This window comes from Chinchilla lanigera, unplaced genomic scaffold (genome assembly GCF_000276665.1).
Source record: "Chinchilla lanigera isolate Chin_1 unplaced genomic scaffold, ChiLan1.0 scaffold00111, whole genome shotgun sequence".
Lineage (NCBI taxonomy): Eukaryota > Metazoa > Chordata > Mammalia > Rodentia > Chinchillidae > Chinchilla > Chinchilla lanigera.
The window spans coordinates 2,220,213-2,241,147 of NW_004955512.1; the positions used below are offsets into that span (position 1 = coordinate 2,220,213).

General features: G+C 35.4%; 1 protein-coding gene and 1 pseudogene across 3 annotated transcripts in view; one reads left to right on the forward strand and one right to left on the reverse strand.

Moving 5' to 3' along the window:
* Positions 1-20,935, reverse strand: part of Vps13a (vacuolar protein sorting 13 homolog A (S. cerevisiae)) — a gene marked incomplete at its 5' end in the record, with an annotated part of 229,395 nt that overhangs the window by 182,410 nt on the left and 26,050 nt on the right. For all 3 annotated transcript variants that reach the window (XM_013506545.1, XM_013506546.1, XM_005408304.2), the window contains 12 exon segments: positions 5,259-5,401; positions 5,709-5,803; positions 7,027-7,165; positions 9,469-9,531; positions 10,835-11,006; positions 12,046-12,152; positions 12,361-12,488; positions 15,150-15,207; positions 15,566-15,646; positions 15,861-15,920; positions 16,175-16,234; positions 17,709-17,818. In XM_013506545.1, coding sequence (XP_013361999.1) covers positions 5,259-5,401; positions 5,709-5,803; positions 7,027-7,165; positions 9,469-9,531; positions 10,835-11,006; positions 12,046-12,152; positions 12,361-12,488; positions 15,150-15,207; positions 15,566-15,646; positions 15,861-15,920; positions 16,175-16,234; positions 17,709-17,818 — 1,216 coding nt within the window.
* On the forward strand, positions 16,545-17,253 carry LOC102027000 (annotated as a pseudogene).

Below are 20,935 nucleotides of genomic sequence, written 5' to 3' on the forward strand. Positions count from 1 at the left end.
AATTAGTAAAGTGTTTCACTTTGATTTCCTACCTCTGTCCATTCACATAAAAAATACACAATGATTCTTCTGAATTGACACAGATTACTGCACAAAGAATCATATTCATATATTGATCTCCATGTAAAAAAGCTATACTGTTAAGTGTTCTTACTGACAAAATCTGAAAATAGGAAATTACTAAAATCTTTAATCAAGACAAAAAGTTACAGCACAATTTTATAATCACTCCTCTCCTAAAAGCATGAATAAGCAGTTAAAAACCAAGGGAGGCAGAAATTCTAGATTGGCTGGGTGAGAGGCTCAGCAATCATTTTTTCCAGGGAATTAACCATGAAACATGGTGAAATTTTAAAGTTCTTAGAAATAAGCCTAAGAATATACTGTAAATAGAAAAACATTTACCCAAGAAAATCTACTAAAATTCAGTAAGAATTAGTCTGTGGCACCAGAACTACGATTATCTCCCACCTCCAGCACCTTACCATGTCACTGAAGAGCTAGGGCCAGTTTTACCTCAGTACAGGGACAGGTAGCTAGCCTTTCTCTTTCTTTCCCCACAGCTATACATCATAAAAGCTCTATACCAGGCAGGCACTGCCAAGGGGCTGGGGTTTGCTTTCCTCCCACTCAGAAAGGCTCTAATTGAGAAGGTACAGCCCAAGAATATTGGTGATCTATCTGGTCCTCTTACCATTTTGCTCCAAAAGTGTAAGTTCCATTCTGGAGAGGTAAGCACCCTCTAGTGAAGTTCATACAGCAAGGATGTGTGTCACTCAAGGAGAAGGGGGCTTTCTGTCCCTATATTCTAGGTTGTACAGCTGAGGTTCTGACCAAGGGTGGAAGCAGGTTGAAAGGATTGGCAGCTCTGCTTGCTGCCAGGCACTTTCTTCTAAAAAATGTCTGTCTCACATTATTTTTAACAGCGTAAAGAGAGGTTCATGCTTAAACATACTGCTGAAAACACTGGAAGTTAGATTTCTCAAATAAAACGTTGGGCTAGGGATACAGCTCCGAAGGCCCTGGGTTCAACCTCTATTAGTGAAAAATCGATTAGTAAATCAACAACTGCAAATCCTAGTGACAGGAGGAGGGAGGAAATTTAACTTTGATAATTACCCATATGATGCAAAACATTAAATTTTATACAAAGCATTTACATAGTATACACAGAAATAGGAAGCCCACACACTGAAATCACAAAACAAATACATGTGCAATAACCAAAATGACAGTTTCACTACAGATGCTCAACAGAAGACCTGAGCAGCCAAAAGAAAAAAGGTGCAAACCTGAATACATGACCACTGAAAATAACAAGCCCGAGAAGAAAATAAAAAATAAATAGTGCCTAAAGTGAGAGACCATCAGCTAAACAAAAATATGCCTTATGGTAGCCCCAGAAAAAACAGGGGAAAAGACAAGACATTAAAATATTTGAAGAGGGCCTGGGGATACAGCTCAGCGGCACAAGTGTCTGCCTCGCAAGACTGAGGTCCTGAGTTCAATTCCTAGTATCTAAAACCCCCACAAAACAAAAAACAAAGTATTTGAAGAAACAATGGCCAAAAATTCTCAAACTTCATAACAACATGAATCTACCCATCCAAGCTTAAAGAACTCCAATGAAGATAAACTCAGAGATTCACACAGAGATTTACTGTAATTAAACTTTCAAAGGCCAAAATAAAGAGAAGAATCTTGAAAGCACCAAGAGAAAAGCAACTCATCACATACAAGAGACACAAGTACATTAAAAACTAATTTCTTATCAGAAATCAACAAGGCAGTGCTATGACATACTTAAAATGCTGAACTTTTTAAAAATGTCAAGCAAGAATTGTGTATTCTAACAAAACTATCCTTTCAAACTGAATGAGAAATTAATTAAGACACTTCCAGATGAATAAAAACTGAGTGGAGTTGTCACTAGTAGACCTGGTCTTATAAAACAGGCTAAAGTGAGTCCATTAGGGTGTAATGAAAAGACATTAGCAATCTGAGGTCACGCAACAATATTTAAACTGTTACAACTGTTACATCTGCTACATAGGTAAAATAAAAAGTAGTGCTACTAGGGGTCTTTGTTGTTTGCTTGTTTGTTTTGAGACAGGGCCTAAGTTGCTAAATTGTCCCATCTTGCAGCCTCATCCTACTAGAGTGCTGCTATTTTTAGGTGTGATCAAGCTTAGGTCAGTCTGACTGTATTTTTAGTTTCTAACTCTTCTTTATATCTCCTCCAGGATTTTAAGATGAATGTATAAAAATGACCATAAATCTAGGTTAATGAGTGTATAACATATGAAGCAGTACTTTCTCAAAAGAGCACAAAGGGGTAAAAAGGAGCTGTGCGGGAATAGAGCTTTATACACTATGAAGTTAGTTGTTAATTCAAACTAAATTGTCTTAAATTATCAAGGTTAATTGTAATCCCTAAGGTAGCCACTAAGAAAATGACTAAAATACAGAAAAATAAGTGAGAGGCTATGGGTATAGCTCAGGAGCAGAGTGGTCGGTCCTGTATGCATGAGGCCCTGGGTTTGATCTCAAGAATTCAAACAAAAAAAAAAGTGAGAAAGGAATTAAAAACATACACTACCAAGAAAATGCAAAAGACAGTACTGGAGGAATCAAATACAGGGACATTATATGACATATAATACACAAAGAAAAACCTGAAGTCCTTGCCTATAAGCAATCACTGCAAATATAAATCAAATTAAATGTGCCAACTGAAACAATCTGGAATGAATGAAAAGACTTATCTATACAGTACTCACTTTACCTCCAAAAATACACATGGGTTAAAAGCAAAAGGACCTAAAAAGATACTGCAAGAAACTAAGAGATCTGGGTTGTAATACTAACATACAAAATACTCCTTAAGTCAAAAACTGTTACAAAGGAAAAAGATCATTATATATACATAAAAGGATCAATTCTTGGGGCTGGGGATTTAGCTCAGCGGCAAAAGCACCTGCCTGGCAAGCGCAAGGTCGTGAGTTCAGTTCCCGGTACCGGAAAAAAACAAAAAAAAAAAAAAAAAAGGATCAATTCTTCTAAGATATAAAAATTATAAACATACATATACCAAAAAACAAAGCTTCAAAAATATATGAATCACATATTAACAGAACTGGTAGGAAGAATAGCACTATAACACAGACTGCCATACTCTAGTTTCAATAAAAGAAGGGCATCTAACACAAGCACAGTAAAATATACTGAAAACTTCAACAACACTATAAATCAACTGGAAATACCAAGACACAGATATGATACTCTACCCAACAATAATAGTGGAGTAGATGTCCATCACTATGGGTTAGGCAAACATCTGAGAGATACAACAACAAAGCTTAAGCAACAAAAGAAAAAAAAAAAGACTGAACTGCATCCAAGTTAAAAACTTGTGCATCCAAGATCATCACAAAGCAAAAAAAGGCTAAAGAACAGAAGAGAATATTGATGAATCATTTACAAGATAAGATACAGGATCTAGAGTATAAAAAGAAAACCCAATTTAAAACTTTTAGTAATGAAGGTATACAAATTGCCAGGTGGGATGTGGTGGTGAACATCAGCACTTGGGAGGCTGGGGCAGGAGGATCACCACAAATTCGAGGCCAGCTTGGGCTACACAATGAGTTCAAGGGCAATTTTAACTAGAATCTGTCTCAAAAAACAAAAATAAACTACAATAAAATACCACACTTCACAGTCACAAGGGTGGCTATAATCAAAACCAAAACAAAAACAGACTAGAACAATAATTGGAAAGGACATGAAAAATCTGAACCCAGGTACACTGTTAGTGTAAATGTAAAAGGTGAGCCCTATTAATTATAGCTTGGTAGTTCTTCAAAAATTTAAAAATGAATTATCTATGCTGCACTAATTCCACTCCCAGGTTCAAACCACAAATAAGAGTACCTAAATCCTTTCATATGAGTGTTCACTGCAGCATATTTCACTACTAAAAGGTAGAAAGAACCCAACAGCCCACTGATAAATAGGTAAATTTGTGGAATATTTTTCAATCTTAAAAATCCATGAAATTTGAATACATACATGTGCAAATATGGATAACCTTGCAAACATTATGCTAAGTGAAGTAAGTCAGACACAAAAAAGCCATGTATTAATTTCATTTATATACAATATCCACGATTTATAAATCTATAGAAAGAGAAGCATATTAGTGTTTTCCAAGGATTAGGCAGAGGGGGGAGATGAGGCCTAACTAGTGAGTACAGGGTTGCATTTTGCAGTGATGATAATGTTTTCACTATACACGGTTGGTGACTGTACAAAAGGATGAACGTCCTAATTCCGCTCTTTAAAAGGTTAATTTTAGTCTCTAAAAGGTTGCTGAAAAGTTTCTGGAATTAGTGATAGCTACACAACCTTGTAAATATATCAATGTGAAACTGACATACAATAAAATTGTGAAAAAAAGAATCCTATACTTTAAACAAGTATACTGTAGGTATGTGAATCATATTTCAATAGCGCTATCTTAAAAACAAGAGAAAAATAAACACAATTTCACATTAAAAACCACATTAATATAGCTCAGCAATACAAGCACCTGCCTGGCAAGTACAAGGTCCTCAGTTTGATTCCCACTAACAAAAAAATAAAGTAAAATAAAAACCACATTGTTAATTTTTTGTGTGTGGTATAGCTGGTGAGCATTTTTACATTTTTCTCTAATGTCCTGTTTCAGTGGCATGTAGTTTTCTACCGAGCATATATTATAAGACATTAAAAATTAATACAACATTAGTAATTCCAAAAGATACACAGATATTATTGGGGGAAAAATGTGGGCTGGTAAAAACACATGCAAGGACACATGAAACTACAGTATTCAAGACTAAAAGACTGTGACCAAAACTTAAACCTCACAGTCAAATTTTTTTCTTTTAAAACACAGGTTGTATATCCTTATCTGAAACAATTGAGATCAAAAATACATATTTCTGAAAATGTTCAGGTTGTTTTGCACTTCAGAATACATCCAAATGCATGAGGTAACATGAAATTTGTATTTCATGTACACCTCATGTAAAAAGCCTGAAGGTAACCGCATATGACATTTTTAGTGCATCTGCATTCTGACTATGATCTATCACATTAAGCACAGGTGGGAAATTTTCATGAGAGCAATGAAAAAGTTTCAGATTTTAGAGCATTTTGGATTTCCGATTTTCAGATTAGAAATGCTTGATCTATAAAAGAAAATAAATTCTTACTTTATTGCTTGTGCTCCTGGTCTTTGCACAATTGAAGTACTAAATTCTTCTACTATAATGTCTATGAGTTCAGGCTTTTGGTGATTTTCTCTTAGAACAACAGACATACTTTTCAAGTGAATAAAAATCTTCACAGCTTCAAACTAGAGTATATCCAGAAGAATAAAGTGAAAAAAAAATACATACATAATATGTAAATAAAACATATACTTTTACTTGTATAATCCACTAATTTTAAAAAACCCTACAATATACTTTTACAGAATCAGCACTTTAACACCCAAAAAATAAATAGAATAACTTCTATTCAACTTTGGAAATTAAAATAAATGTAATACTTATGGACCAGAAAAAGATCACAGACAAGTGAGCAGCATATATGTCTGAAAAAAATTAAAATAAGCATACCTAACATTAAATTCAGTGTTATAAAGCAAGAAAACATCTTACTGTTTTTGGCAAAGTTGGATCAACCGCTGTTTCACTATAGCCAATGGCTTCATAGAGTAAAACTTTTTCTTCAGGTGTCAACATTTCTTCAAGAACTACAAATCATAAAGAAGTGCTTCAGGTTATTAATCAATAATAATATAAACATAATTTATCTGCCTTTATAAATAAAATGCAAAGTTTATTTTCTTTTTCTATTACTTTTCAGAAACAATGAATGTTAAGATAGTATTGGCAATTTTAGAAGTTACTCTCCAAAAACATAAATTATCAAGCCTACAAATTCAGCAATACAAATTTCTAAATATTTGTATTAAACAGGAGCTCAAAAAAGGGCTAACTGTACCGGGCAGATAATGGCAATGTACTAAGAAATACATACAAAGTAGGCAGAGGTAGAAGCATAATTTCCTCCCAGTTTACATATGACAAAACAGGTTTAGTGAGCTTAACTAATTTGCCAGGGCCATACTTTCAACAAGAGATATATCTAGGATGTATATTTAAGTGCCAAAGCTATGACCTCAAGCATTTAAGAAATAAAAATCTTTTCAAGAAATAATACCAATTAAAATTTAAGATGGTAATTCCGGGCATGGTAGCGCATGCCTGTAATCCCAGCACTCCGGAGGCTGAGGCAGGAGGATTGTTGGGAGTTCAGGACCAGCCTGGGCTACAAAGTGAGCTCAAGGCCAGCCTGAACTGCATAGAGAGACCCTGTCCCAAAAAGACAAAAAAAATTAAAAAATAAAAATAAATAAAATAAAATTTAAGATGATATACAAGATTATGCAATTTTTGTTATCCCAAATGCATTCACTAAATCTTCTGTATATAAAGCTCTTTTGTAAGCATTATTAAGACTTTAAAAAAATAACATACACATTTAGGGGCTGGGGATTTAGCTCAGCGGCAAAGCGCCTGCCTGGCAAGCGCAAGGTCACGAGTTCGGTTCCCGGTACCGGAGAAAAACAAAAAACAAAAACAAAACAAAAAAAATACACATTTAAATTGCATGTATGTAAATGTCACAGTAAAACCCACTGATCTCTACAAGTAATATGACTAAATAACTATAATTAAAAAAAGAATCATCCAGTCAATCCACAAAAGAGAATAGTTGCTTTAAGCCAAAAAAGAAAAAAAGAATGAAGGCAAAATAAACACATTTTAGACCTTAAAAAAATTTATACAATAAACTTAAACAATACATCATTTTACAAATACACCACACACTTAATTACAGAGAAAATTTTCTATTAAATTAAATTTCACACCTGATAATTAACTACAGTTCTATAAAATGAAATGAACATACTTCCAGGTTTAACATCTGGTTGCTGTTTAGTATGTCTGGTTTTTGATTCTGACCAAGTCCACAGCCAGCTAAACCATCCTTTCTTATCCTCTGGATCTTTTACTCCTTCTTTATAAATCCTGTGTCCAGCTTTCTTTACCTAAAATGATTAAATTTACATATAAATAACAAATTACCCTTTTTTAGCAATCAAAAAAACTTAGTACTCCACTGTATAAAAGAACCACACTTTATCCATTCATCAGGTAATAAACATTTGGATTCTTTCAAAGATTTAGCTATTATAAACTGTGCCAGTATACACATGGATGTGCATATACTGCTGTGGTATGATGCTTTTAATTCTTTGGGGAAGATACTAAGAAGGGGAATGGCAAGGTCGAATGGAACCACTGCTGTTATTTTTTTTAAGGAATTTACACACTGATTTCCACAGTGGTTGCAAACGTCTATACTCCCACCAACAGTGCAGAAGGGTTCATTTTTCCTCATAGCCCCGCCAGCATTTGTAAGGTTGATTTCTTGATAGCAGTCATTTCTCTGGACATCAAATCCATTTTAATTTGCATCTCTCAAATGACCAGTGATATTGAACATTTTTCATATAATTATTTGCCATTTTTACTTCGTGTGAGAAGTGGCTATTCTTTTTAGATGCCCATTTTTAGATTGGGTCTTTAAATATAGAGAGTCTGATTTTTTTGAGTTCTTTATAAATTCTAGATACTACTCCTTTGTCTGAGAACAGCTGTCAAATTTTTTTTTTCCACACTGTGGGTTGTCTCTTCACTGTCGGTGGTTTCTCTTGCTGTGCAAAACCTTTTTAATTAAGATGAGATCCCAGTTGTTGATTCTTTGTGGTATTTCCTGCACAATCAGGGTTTTGTTCATAATGTCTTTGCCTACACCAATGTCTTCGAGAGTTTTACCTATTCTATCTTCCAAAAGATTTAGTTTTTCTGCTTTAATATTGAGATCTCTGATCCATTTCAATTTCAGTGTAGTACATGGTGAAAGATACATGTCTAGCTTTAATCTTCAACATGTGGAAAAAGTTTTACCAGAATCTTTCGGGTTTTGGGTTTTTTTTGGTTTTTTTTTTTCCCCCAGTACCAGGAATCAAACTCATGACCTTGCACTTGCCAGGCAGGCACTGTACCACTGAGTTAAATCCCAGTCCCAACCAGCATCTTTTATTAAACATTTTTCTTTGAAGGTGTTTGGCTCCTTTGTCAAAGATAAGGTGGCTGAGTATGTCTGGAATTGTTTCTGCATCTTCTAATCTGTTACACTAATCTTCCAGTTTTTTTTTTTAACCAGTATCATACTGTTTTTAATCACAGTAGCTCTGTAATATAATATGAAGTCAGGGGCTGTGATGCCCGCTGCCTTGCCTTTGCTGCCCAGGACTAGGTCTCTTCTGGTTCCAAATGAGTTTCTAACTGTGTGAGACATGCTTTTATACAATGGAGTATTATTCAGCCACAAAGAAGGATACACTTGATACGTTTCTAGGTAAATGGATGCGCCCTGAGACCATACTCTTAAGTGAAATATGCATAAATAACTGGGCGTGGTGGCGCACACCTGTAACCCCAGCACTCAGGGAAGCTGAGTCAGGAGAATCGTTGCAAGTTCGAGGCCAGCCTGGGATACAAAGTGAGTTCAAGACCAGCCTGAACTGCCCAGTGAGACCCTGTCTCAAAATGACCAAAAAAAAAAAAGTGTAAGTAACTCAGTATTTCTATGGTGTGAGATAAGTAACAACCAAATTGTGTAACAGATATTGTGAAATAGGAAGAAAATGTTCAAATGGAAAGAGGAAGCAGGAAAAGGGAAGGGAGAAAGGAAGGAAGGGAAAGGAAAAAATGGAAACAAAGCTTTTGTAAATAAAGAGGGAAAGAGAAATGAAGGGAGGGCAGGAGAATGGGGGAAAAAGAAATCAAGTTATATCATGTACAGGTCCACATTCCCTATGATGAACATGATTGTTATGTATACCTAAAATGTATCAATACACTTAGTTAAAAAAAAGAACAAGTGTGTATTTCCACAATTATCCACCTAAGTGACTGAACCTAAACAAGATACACAGACAACTGAACACAGTAACTGCAATGTCAGCCAAAAGAATTTCTGATTGCCACATAGTTCTCCCTACTGTCTTACCAACATAGTAATGGGTAAGGAAAATAACTAACTTTTCACCTTCATATGAACTATGAATATATGTTAAGTCCAATTATTACTAAATTTTCTTCTACAAAAACTTGTCTGATTTAAATCGATATGGCAAAGATTAACTCCAATTTTCTTATAACACAAAAGTAAGTTTGAACCCTTTGAAGGAAACAGTATTTTACAGCATGATATTGATAACATCACAACATCTGTCATAAAATTTAGATTTATTCTTAATAACTGAATGATATCTGAAATTACCTCAACTTCTGCCTGTTGTCTAGCTATAGTTATATTAAAGACATCCAGGGTTTTCTCCAATTCCTGAAAATATAAATGAAAATGTTAACTTCACATAATTATATGTATATAATGTATCAGAGTAACGAAACAGGACAGGAAGCAGAAAATAACATCCAATCAATATAAGATATGTTAAATTCTGAAAGGCAGTGTCTATATAAACAGCTTGAAAATTACTAGAACAGAGTAGCATTTTGAACAAAGAAACTATACCTATCATGCATACAAGAATTACAACTATAAACAGAATTACAACCACATAGTGAAAGATATACATGTATTTTACCATACATGTATTTTAAAATTACTTTTACTTAGGTTTTAACTATAGCTAAGTGTAAACAAGGTGTCATTTTTAACTAAAAAGGTAACTATAAATTCCTCACAGCATGTGTACAGTTGAGATGTCATCATCTGGATATTCCAAGTAGAACTAGACAGACTTAAGACTTGTTTTTAACTTATTCACTTTCCAAAGATGTTTGGGCTATTGAAATAAACAGATAAGCTCAATCTTTCATCATACCTACTCATCTTTATGATTACTTTCAAGTTTCATGCTCAAATCATTTTTTACTAGTAACTGGAAATCCGTCCTAGATTCGGAATCGTTACATTAATTTCAAGACTGTCTCTCTAAATAAAATAGTCCCTTTTAAAATACACCATAATCCTAAAAGATAAGACTAACATAATAATACCTCAAGATAGCAGACAATTAAATACAAAGTTGCTAAAGACAGCACAAGAACTAAGAGAGAAAGCTACTTATGGACAGAAAGTTCAGGGAAGCTTATGCAAGACATAGGATTTAAGCACAGAAAAGTTCATGTAACAAATGGAATTTAAACAGAACTTTGGGGACCAGAAAAACTGAGATAGCAGAAAGACAAAGCATATTTCTGCATAGGCACATCTATAACAACTAATACTGCACATACAGAAGACAGAAAACTTAATGTACAGTCAGACGATAACAGCAGAAATGGGCTGACACCAGAGAATTTACAGGTTTGAAATCAACAAGAAATTTGGAAAGGTTGTAGCAAACACTTTTTAGGCTTTGAGGTTAAGAATGCTATAAAATGAAGCTTCAAGTTTGTATGTGCATGAACCCAAATTCCTTAAGATTGAAAATACTCTACTAAATTTTAAAAGTTAAACAGAATTTCACCAGAAATATTAAATGAGTAAATAAGAGCACAAAAATGTCTAAATAAAAAAGAAAACATGGTCAGTAAAAATTACAATAATTAGCGTTACTCAATAAAGACTGAGAAATAATACAGTACAAAATACTCAATCACAGTTCTTTAATGCTAACCTCCAAAGGCATGAGAATTTCACCAGATGGCTTCTTACTTGTTAGCTTCCGTTTATACAATTCTTTATACTGCTTCATTTTTTGTCTGTGTTCGCTAATATGCTTCCAGGACCACATTCGTAATCTGGGGCAAACATTTACTTCAAGAACACCACGTACAGCATACTCCCACCTAGTTTAAAAAAGAAGAAGAAAAAGAGGAACTCCACACTTAACACTCTCAGACCAACAATGTAAACCCTGAAAGTATGCATAACCATACAGAGGCTAGAAAAATCATGTATTATCTGAACCCGTACTTTTCCCTACCCCTGCCTGTATGACAATCCATTGTTAACTTGTTTCCAAAGTGAAAATAAACAAAATTATTGAATTTTGTTTAGAACAGCACAGCTCTATATAAGAACTATTAAAGCATTATCTCACAACATGTTATTCACTTGAGTAGAAAAAAAAAAACTGACAAGTAATTGCAACTTCAAATAACTACACAATAGCTTAAGAACTGGAATAGGATTTTTGAATTTTTAAGTACACACTGGATAGGTTCCTATAACTTTTCCAGGTTTTAAAACAGAAGTTTAGTACTAAAAGCTTAATGAATCTGATAGAAAAGCGTGAAGGAAGAAGACAAGTGGTGGTGGGGAATGATGGAAAATAAACCGAGATATAGTTTAACAGTTGGGAAACAACTAATTCTTATACATAACTGAAAACTACGATATTTCCGTATCCCCAGTTATAAATTGTTATGAAGAATCCCTTGAGTCAATTCTCATTACAATCAGTAAAAGCAGTTACATACATTGCTAGCCACAAATCACATACTCTTCATCAGACCATGAAGAGTGTATCTATTATGGTTTAGATGTAAATGTCCCCCAAAAGTCTCATGTTGCTGGAAGGTGACCCAGAAAGGAATGTTTCTGGTCCTGCCTCTGTTCTCTGATTCCCGGCTGGCTACCATGAGGTGAACAGCAGCTTTCCTCTCCCACACCCTTGCACCACGCCTTTTCTGCCTTGGAGCCAGTCAACTGTAGACTGAACCCACTATAATCTGTGAGCCAAATTTACCTCCCTCCCCTCCTTTAAGTTGTGGGCAGCAAGTATTTTGTCTTAGCGACAGAAAGTTGTTAAACAGTATCTTCAAATTTTATTGAACTTATTTTCATATCCTAATCTTTAAAAGTAAAAACCTTAAGGTATTTTACCATTCCTTGGCATGGTAGTGAAGAGGCACATCAGGTCTGAACTTCCTATAAGGCACATTTTGTTTCATCATGTCAACTGACTCAAGAAGCTCCACAACACTGAAATACTAAAGAATGGAAAAATTAAAACTCTTGAATACTTTAAAATTTTGTTCAATTGTTAAAGAAAAAAATCAAATTATCAAGTTTTAAAAGAAGTGTTACCATACAACATGAATTTTAGAAAAATACTTAAAACCTTAGTTTCATTTAATTAAATTTTAATTTTAAAAATGTAAAATTCATCAAATTTAAAATTTCATCAAACAAAATCACCTGTGGTTTATTAAATTCAATTGCTATTTTATGTAACTCAACTTCCAAGTTTATTTTGGGGTCAGAAAAGTCAAAATCTGATCGGCGATTCATCTGGAGCTTGGCATTAGCAGATATGGGGCGAAATACTGGAAAATAACAAAATAAAAATATTAAATAAAGCTATATTTCAAGTCTTAAGCACTAAAATGATCAAGCTGCAAACACTGACTTTCATTTCTTTTATGCCCTCTACACTTCTCAAATGTCCACATTGCCATGATTTGGTGATATGAATTGTTCCTTAATTAGTGGAGATTTTTATTTTTTCATACTTCTAATTCTTGTGTTTTGTAAGTGAAATTAAAGAGTAACTGAACTCCTTAAAACACCAAAATAACCCTTAAAATCAGGAACATTCACTTTAAAAGGAAAGAATCCAATAAAATGGTTTTAATAAAAGTATACTGTTTGAGAATGAATATTACAAATGAGGAAAAGTTTAAATTTAACTTCCATTTTATATGACATTATTTCTAAATTCAGTTTCTCTTGTGTCTACCTGTTCCTCCTTTCCATTTTTAATAAAAGGGAGAGAAGACAATATTGTACCCAGGACTGTCTGCTTGGCTCAACTGATAGTGCTCCACAGAGGGAGACCAATAATAGACTCTAGACAGAGATTAAGCATTAAATTATAGGCTAATTTGTGTATGAATTCCATGTACTCTTTTGAATTATCTCAAAGGACTAGCACTTAACTTTTTACACCTTAAGGATTGAAAAATATTTACCTGAATATAATCACTGACCTGCCACCTTTTCTCTATCCTTCACCTCTGCTTCAGGTCCTTAGTTCTCTACTCTGCTAAAAATCCATCATCATTTTCTTCTTACTGTTTTGAAGGCCTATATTTTTAGTTTATTTTTTAACTAAGACACAAACACAAATATTGTACCTACTAATGGGGTATCACGCACTGTTTTGATACACATATGCATTGCTCTAATTCAGATGCCCTGGGATAAGCCCTAAAAATGTATGTTTCTAACCATTTCCCAAGTAATGCTACTAGTCAGATCCATATTTTAGGAATAGTACCGTAGTTGATTTATTCCACGCTCTCCTACATGTCTATCAATAAGCTCTTCAAAAAACCTTCAACCCGAGGCTAAAATAAATAAACTCAGAAGAGAAATTTCATGACCTTCTATTGCCATATCTACTGATCTAGCCAATAGTAGGACTTCTATAATTAAACTATATCTTATAGATGAACTGCCCATGTTCTTGTCTGCAATAAAACTCCCTACCTGTACATTAAACACCAATCCTTTTTCACTTGCACTGATCCAGAAATTTTCCCATCTCTCCTGAACCATTAGTTTTTCATGTTGTACTGGATCATTCCCAGCTCAACTTACAAATATGCTGGTATTTCTCCCATTAAATATACAGGTAGGAAGAGAAAAACAGACACCCCTTTCAGACCCTTTTCCCTCCCTAGTAAGTATCCCAATTATCAATTTATTGATAATTGATTCTCTGAACTCCAAATTCACCCTTTATTATCTTCTATGAAAAACACTTTCAGACTCTTCAAATAGTTTTTCCTGTACCAGCTAGTATAACATTAAGCTTTAAAATACAAAACTCTGTAAAGACACCACAGTTACACTATTTCCAGCGTACTCGTCCAACAAGCTTCTGCAGAGGCATGGCTCTCTGACACCCAGCTTGTACACAACAGGTGATGATTTCTCTAATATCTGGCTCCTATAGCATGAAGAACATCTTCAACACCACCTTCTGCAGTGTACAGCAGCTAGCTGCAGCCCACAACTCCCCCAGTACCCTGCTCAGGAAGTTCTATAGTGAAATACACACAAGGACACACCACTCCATGAGGCTCAGTAAAGGAACAATTTCCACAATATTACAGAAGGTGACTTTCCACCAAGTTTTAACAGCACTACGTTAGACTTTCCTGCCATTCAGTGAGCCAAGCCTGTCTTCTCCAACAAGGTCTAGATCTCAGGTCTGAGGGAAGGGACTTTCTTCTTTAGGTGTTTCTTCTTAACCAAAGATAGGGGCTGTTCCTTTTTCTTACTGTTTCTATACTCTTTAACATTTTCTCTTTTTACTAGCATTCCCCGCTCATTGTTAGAAATTCTTTATATTAATCATTTCCTGTTCAAATTACTACGCAATTCTTTTTCCTCATCAGACCCTAACATAGCATAAAATGACTACAAAGCAAAAGAGAAATAAGTCAAACCTAAAGTAATAAAGTTGAGAATCATTAACATGCAAAACAAATAACTCATCTGCTCACTTCCTAAAATAATTAAGAAAATGAAACGAAATTTTAAAAAATGAGAATAACATTTTAAGAGTGAGCACAAGATGCCCAAACATGGTAGTACATGCCTGTAATCCCAGCTCTCCAGAGACTGAAGCAGAAGAACTGATGCAAGTTCAAGGCCAGCCTGGGCTACACAGTGAGTTCAGCTTGAACTACATATAGCAAGACCATGTTTCAACCCTCCCCCTCAAAAAAAGTAAGCACAAAGTGGTGCGGGGTGCAGTTCAAAGGTACAGCACTTGCCTAGAATGCATGGTGTTCCTCAGTAACAAACACACACACAATATAAGGGTAATAAGGACACCCCCCATAGCTTTGAAATATCGCCAAAAGCTCCCCCACAATAAACTATATAGAAAAGGACAGAGTGTTACCAGCAATGTTAATGTAAACTTTATACTGATTGTTTCTAATCAAATTCCTTATTTTATGGAATATGCTTACCAAAATCATAACCTCCTGGAATGATTTTTTTATTGACAATGCCATTCTTCAAGCGGTCCTATTAAAAGACAAATTGCTTTTATTTATATTCATGCCAACATACCTTTATTCTATAGAATTCTATTACCTGTAAGATATGTTCAAAAGCAATTCTCAAAAAATAAACTCAAACTTAGAGAACTTAGCTATGGCAAAATATTAAAGTGATTAAACATTAAACTATACAAAAGAATGCTCTGGCACCTATGAAGATGTGTTTGTAAACATGCCCATTTGCGCAACTCACTATTTCTGTAAATACTAATGAATTTTTCCTAGAAAACAATGCTGAGTCTAACATTTAATTACTGACAAAGAATTATGCCTTACACAAAATACAACACCAATATATAGATACACATATCAAAAGAACTTACCAATGATTCATCATAATCATGAAGATAAAACATCTGAGAATTCACATTCCAATAGGCAAAAAGGTTATCCAATCGAATTAACTGAAAGTAAATCAAATTTATTACATGTATCATCTTCTTGAAAGCATTTTTAACATATGCTGTTTTCAGAAGTCTCACGTAATTAAGTGAGCCATAGCAGAGTTCAGCAAATAAACACAACTCACAAAAATTTGTATCTATGCATACATTATCATTTGTCTTTCTTTTTGTAAAAGACATTTTCATCAATTCTAAGGGTATTTATTTATTTTACCTTACGAACTAGTTTCTCAGTTTCATCATGTAAACATGGAACCCAGTTTTGATCAGTTGTCTGAAAAGGAAAAAAAGAACAGCAGTAAAAAGATCATTACATTTAAAATGCCAATGGAAGTCCAATTTCTTACAGACATACACAAATGTGCAGTATTACTAACAATACCCTAAGACCAATTTCCCATGAAATGTCTTTGAAAATGTATCATTCAAAGATTAAATGACCACAAAAACATCTTTGCTTTCAAAAAGCTCACTGGTGTTCAAAAAACAAAGAAACAAGCAATATCATAGTTAAGTTTCGTAAAGTACCTGCATGCTGAGATTTTGAAGGGAAATACCAAAAGACAGTGGCTTGTCTCGATTTGTAATCTGAAGAGGAAAAAAATAAACCTTACTCAAATTTTATTTAGCATCTGGACAAAATTCACTTTATAGAAATCCTCCACTTGCTGAGAAATATCCTATTTCAAATATGCAAAAACAGTTTACAACTCTTCCAATTAACTTCTCTCCTATATTCTTCCTAAAGGAAATTGAAGTACTAAATATTAATGTATTAGTGTTGTATTATATTACTATATTTTCAGTTTATACAGTTATAGAAAAGACCGACACTCATAATACTACAAAGTAAATAATTATGTTTAAGAGAGCTGGAGAGGGGCCAGGCGCGGCTGACATGGAGGGTCAGCACTGGCAGCCGCTGGAGGCCAACCCCGAGGTTACCAACCAGTTTCTCAAACAATTAGGTCTATATCCTAACTGGCAATTTGTTGATGTATATGGAACGGATCCTGAACTCCTTAGCATGGTACCAAGACCAGTCTGTGCAGTGTTACTTCTCTTCCCTATTACCGAAAAGTATGAAGTATTCAGAACAGAAGAGGAAGAAAAAATAAAATCTCAGGGACAGGATGTTACAGCATCAGTGTACTTCATGAAGCAAACCTTCAACGACGCCTGTGGAACAATTGGACTGATCCACGCCTATTGCGAACAATAAAGACAAAACGCACTTTGAATCTGGATCAACCTTGAAAAAATTCCTGGAGGAGTCTGTGTCAATGAGCCCTGAAGAACGAACCAGATACCTGGAGAACTATGACGCTATTCAAGTTACTCCTGAGACCAGTGCTCATGAAAGTCAGACTGAGGCACCAAATATAGATGAAAAAGTAGACCTTCATTTTACTGCATTAGTGCATGTAGATGGGCATCTCTATGAATTAGATGGGCGGAAACCATTTCCAATTAACCATGGGAAAACTAGTGATGAGACTTTAGTAGAGGATGCCATAGAAGTTTGCAAGAAGTTTATGGAACATGACCCTGATGTATTAAGATTTAACGCAATTGCTCTTTCTGCTGTGTAGACTGCCAATGGAAACACTAAATATTGTATTATTTGCAACAGAAGTTAAATTTCCACTGCCATACACTAACTCAAAAATTTTGATATTTTCATTAACTTGACTGATTAAACTTTATGTGAGTTTAAAAAAAAAGAGAGAACAATGAACTATTTAACATCAAACAAGTCTACCTCTACTGATTCATAAACCCATGCTCTTCCCAGAAGGTAAAAATAGCATTTTTAAAATGCATAACTGAAATGTATAAATGCCAAGGCATCTTCCTTTCTGATCTGAAGTTTGAACAACTTAAATTAAGCACCTGCTACTAAGAACTACAAATCACAACTACAAGTATAAAAGAGAAAAATCATGTCATCTCTCCCTCCACCTCCCCACAGTCTAATTGGCTGGTCATTGTACAAAGTGCCAATAAACTATAAAATAATTTACACATGTATATTTTTAAAATCACATAGTAAGATACTTACATCATCTTCATAACGGATATGAATGTTGGAAATTTTCACTTGAAGATTTTTTATGATCTGAGTGACTAATTTTTCTGCAAAAGTGTCCTGCTTCTCAGTCTGATGTTGTTCTACAATTGCAAATATTCCTTTTAACTTCAATGAAATATACACCCTATAATATCCATATATTGAAGTAACATATTCCCTTGTTAAAGAAAAATATATACATATTTTTAAATAGAATATTAATAGCCTGTTTTCCAAACTCTTTCATACCAAGACTTTAAAAAGCAACTGAATGCACCAATTTTCAAAAGCTAGCTTCTTGTTCAAAAAAAGTAATGCACTATGTAAAATTTATTGACGCTCAATTTTATAATTAATCTATTAACTATGCCTAAGTATATAAAGATATGAGAAACAATATTAAGAATTACAATAGGCATATGTAAGAAAAGCCAGTAAGAGCAGCAAAGTAAGAATTTCCCATAAAAATTACTAATATCTTTGTAAGTTATCTTTGCTCCGATGTACAAAGTATTTGAACATAGTATGTTCCTCCCTCAATGATATAAAATAGGAAAATAGTTTCCTGTCTCCTTTCAAACAAGGATGCAAACAGTTCATGTGCCATTTTTAAGAAAATATTATCTCCACTTTCAACATTTTCCACAACAGAAATTTTCCAGGAACATCAGACAGTACCAGCATGCCACACAGCAGCCACATGGTCAGTGCTGGCAGAGCCCTCCTTTGGGGACAGTAGGGACACTGGAGTAGCACATGGAGGGTGGGGTGCCCCACCTGCTTATGCACTTATGCTGAGGCTGAGGCTGACTGCTGTGGGGGTGCCCTGTGCTCACAGGGTGTTGAAGGGGCTTAGCTCATGTTCAAATATGGTTCCATCAGCCCCTAACTCACTGGGGCCTTCACTCTGTGACCCTACGTGACAAGCAGCCTCTGTTGTCAGGGGAGTCAGAACTGGGTTTCTGTCCATCAAGGTACAGCTAGCCAGCACTTGATTCACACTGGACATGGGGGGCATGTGCCTACACCACAGTAATTCTGCACATCTAAATGCCAGTGTGTACATATGTGACTCCTTCTCTGGGACAGATCCCTTTCTGGCTGGTGACACTGCTAAGGGAGGTCACGAGGATAGTGGACTGCAGAGGCTGACTGCCACTGTGCCCTAGTCTGCAGCAGGCTGGTGGATTTCCCATTCAGGCAGATTACTGCTGTCTCTGTTAGGTTTTCTGTCTTCGTCCAGAACAGTTGCTGCATCCCAGACAACTCATAACTGCTTCTCCATGGCACAGTGAGGCTCCTTGCTACTGAGCTTAAATGCGGGAGCTCAGCCCTTCACAAGTTTGTCCTTTCTTGCTGTGGGAACATCCTGTGCTTGTTAAGCTGTGCTCCTCTGGCTACTTCCTGAGGGGCTTCTGTTTTTGTCCTTGATTCTAGTTTGTGTTTAAGGACAGAAGACTGAAAGAAGCAGAGCTAAGAAACCACAATGCCTTATGTGAGTTCCAGGTTAAGCACAGCTGCTGCAATGAGAGGCAGAAATCATGGTACATGGAGAGAACAGTCCAGAGACACAGTTCCAGTATGCACTACATCCTTTGAGTCTTTTGCAAAACACCTCTCTGCACATGTCTAGGGTGAAACTCCAGGACGCAGACCATAAACATGGTCCAGGCTGCTGCAAAGGTGCTATCCAAATGCCCATAAGAAAGGAGACCTTTGAATTGTGTCCAACTAGAATCTAGATTTCATGGAACCACTGGCACTACCAGAGAAGACTCCCAGAGTGTCAAACCTTTACATCAATTTGGAAAGTTAAGACTTCAAGCAAAGCTATGTCCACCATGAGGAAACTTAAAAACAAGCTCAGAAGGATCAACATGATCAATAAGGAGTTTGACATCTGCTAAACCAAACTCTAACACTGTGTTTGTGTATACTGCATGTGGGGGTGGGTAGATGGGGCATACTGGGGATTGAAGCTAAGGCCTTCACACTGAGCTACATCCAAGCCTGCTAAACTGCTCAGGCTAGAGTCAAACTTAGGATTCTCATGACTGAGCCTCCCAAATGTGCATCACCACTCCTGGCTCTTCAGCATTCTTGACAGAAAGGAAGCGAAGGTAAACTCTCAGTGATAACGGCATTCACAGAGCTGCAATGAATCTAACATCTCTGGAAATGCAGGGAAGTTCTGAACTGTTAAGCCTCTCTGGGAGGAAAAAGCAGCCAATAAAAACAGACCAACAAATACATACAAGATGGAATTAGTAGACACAGATATTAAAATTCCATTGTAAACATTATAAACATGCTCAATCATTTAATGGAAACCATGTAAGAAATAAAAACCATAAAAAATGACTGTGTGTGCAGCAAACAACATTATCAACAGAGTAGAAAGGCAGCCCATAGGGTGGGGAGATATTTGTAAATCATTTACCTGATGTGGAATTAACATTCATTAATACACAAAGAACTGTGTAACTCAACAGTGACAAAGAAAGAGAACCTGGGTAAAAATGAGCAAAGAACTTCAATAGACATTTCTCCAAAAGAAGATGCACAAATGACCAGTAGGCACACAAAAAAAATTTAACATCAATGATCATCAGAGAAATGCAAATCAAAACCAGGATGCATGCAATACCATTTATCCATTAGGAGGGCTATTCTCAAAATAATACATAACAAAGATGTGGAGAAACTGGATCCCTTATGAGTTGCTGGTTGAATGCAAAAGGTACAGCCACTCTGGGAACAGAACGGTGGTTCCTTAAAAGTTGAACGAAGAATTACCACATGATCCAGCAATTGCACTTTTGAGCATATACTAAGGAAAATCAAAAGCTAGAACTCAAACAGATGTTTGTATGTGCATGTTAGTAGCAACATTATTCACAACAGCTAAAAGGTGGAAGCAACCCAGCTGTCCATCAACAGACGAAGGAATAAACAAAATGTGATATATACACACGATGGAATATTAGACTTTGAAAGCAAGTCTGACACATCATGCCATGAATGAATAACGAAGGCACTACATTAAGTGAAAAAAGGACCTACAGATAGACAATTTTCTAAGATTCCACCTATAGGAGGTATCTACACTGACCCAGTTCACAGACAGGAAGTGAAATAATGTTCTCCATGGGAATGGAGGTATTACATAGGCTTATCATCTGGATGTTCCCCTAAAGCCTCATGCAATCACAGGCAGG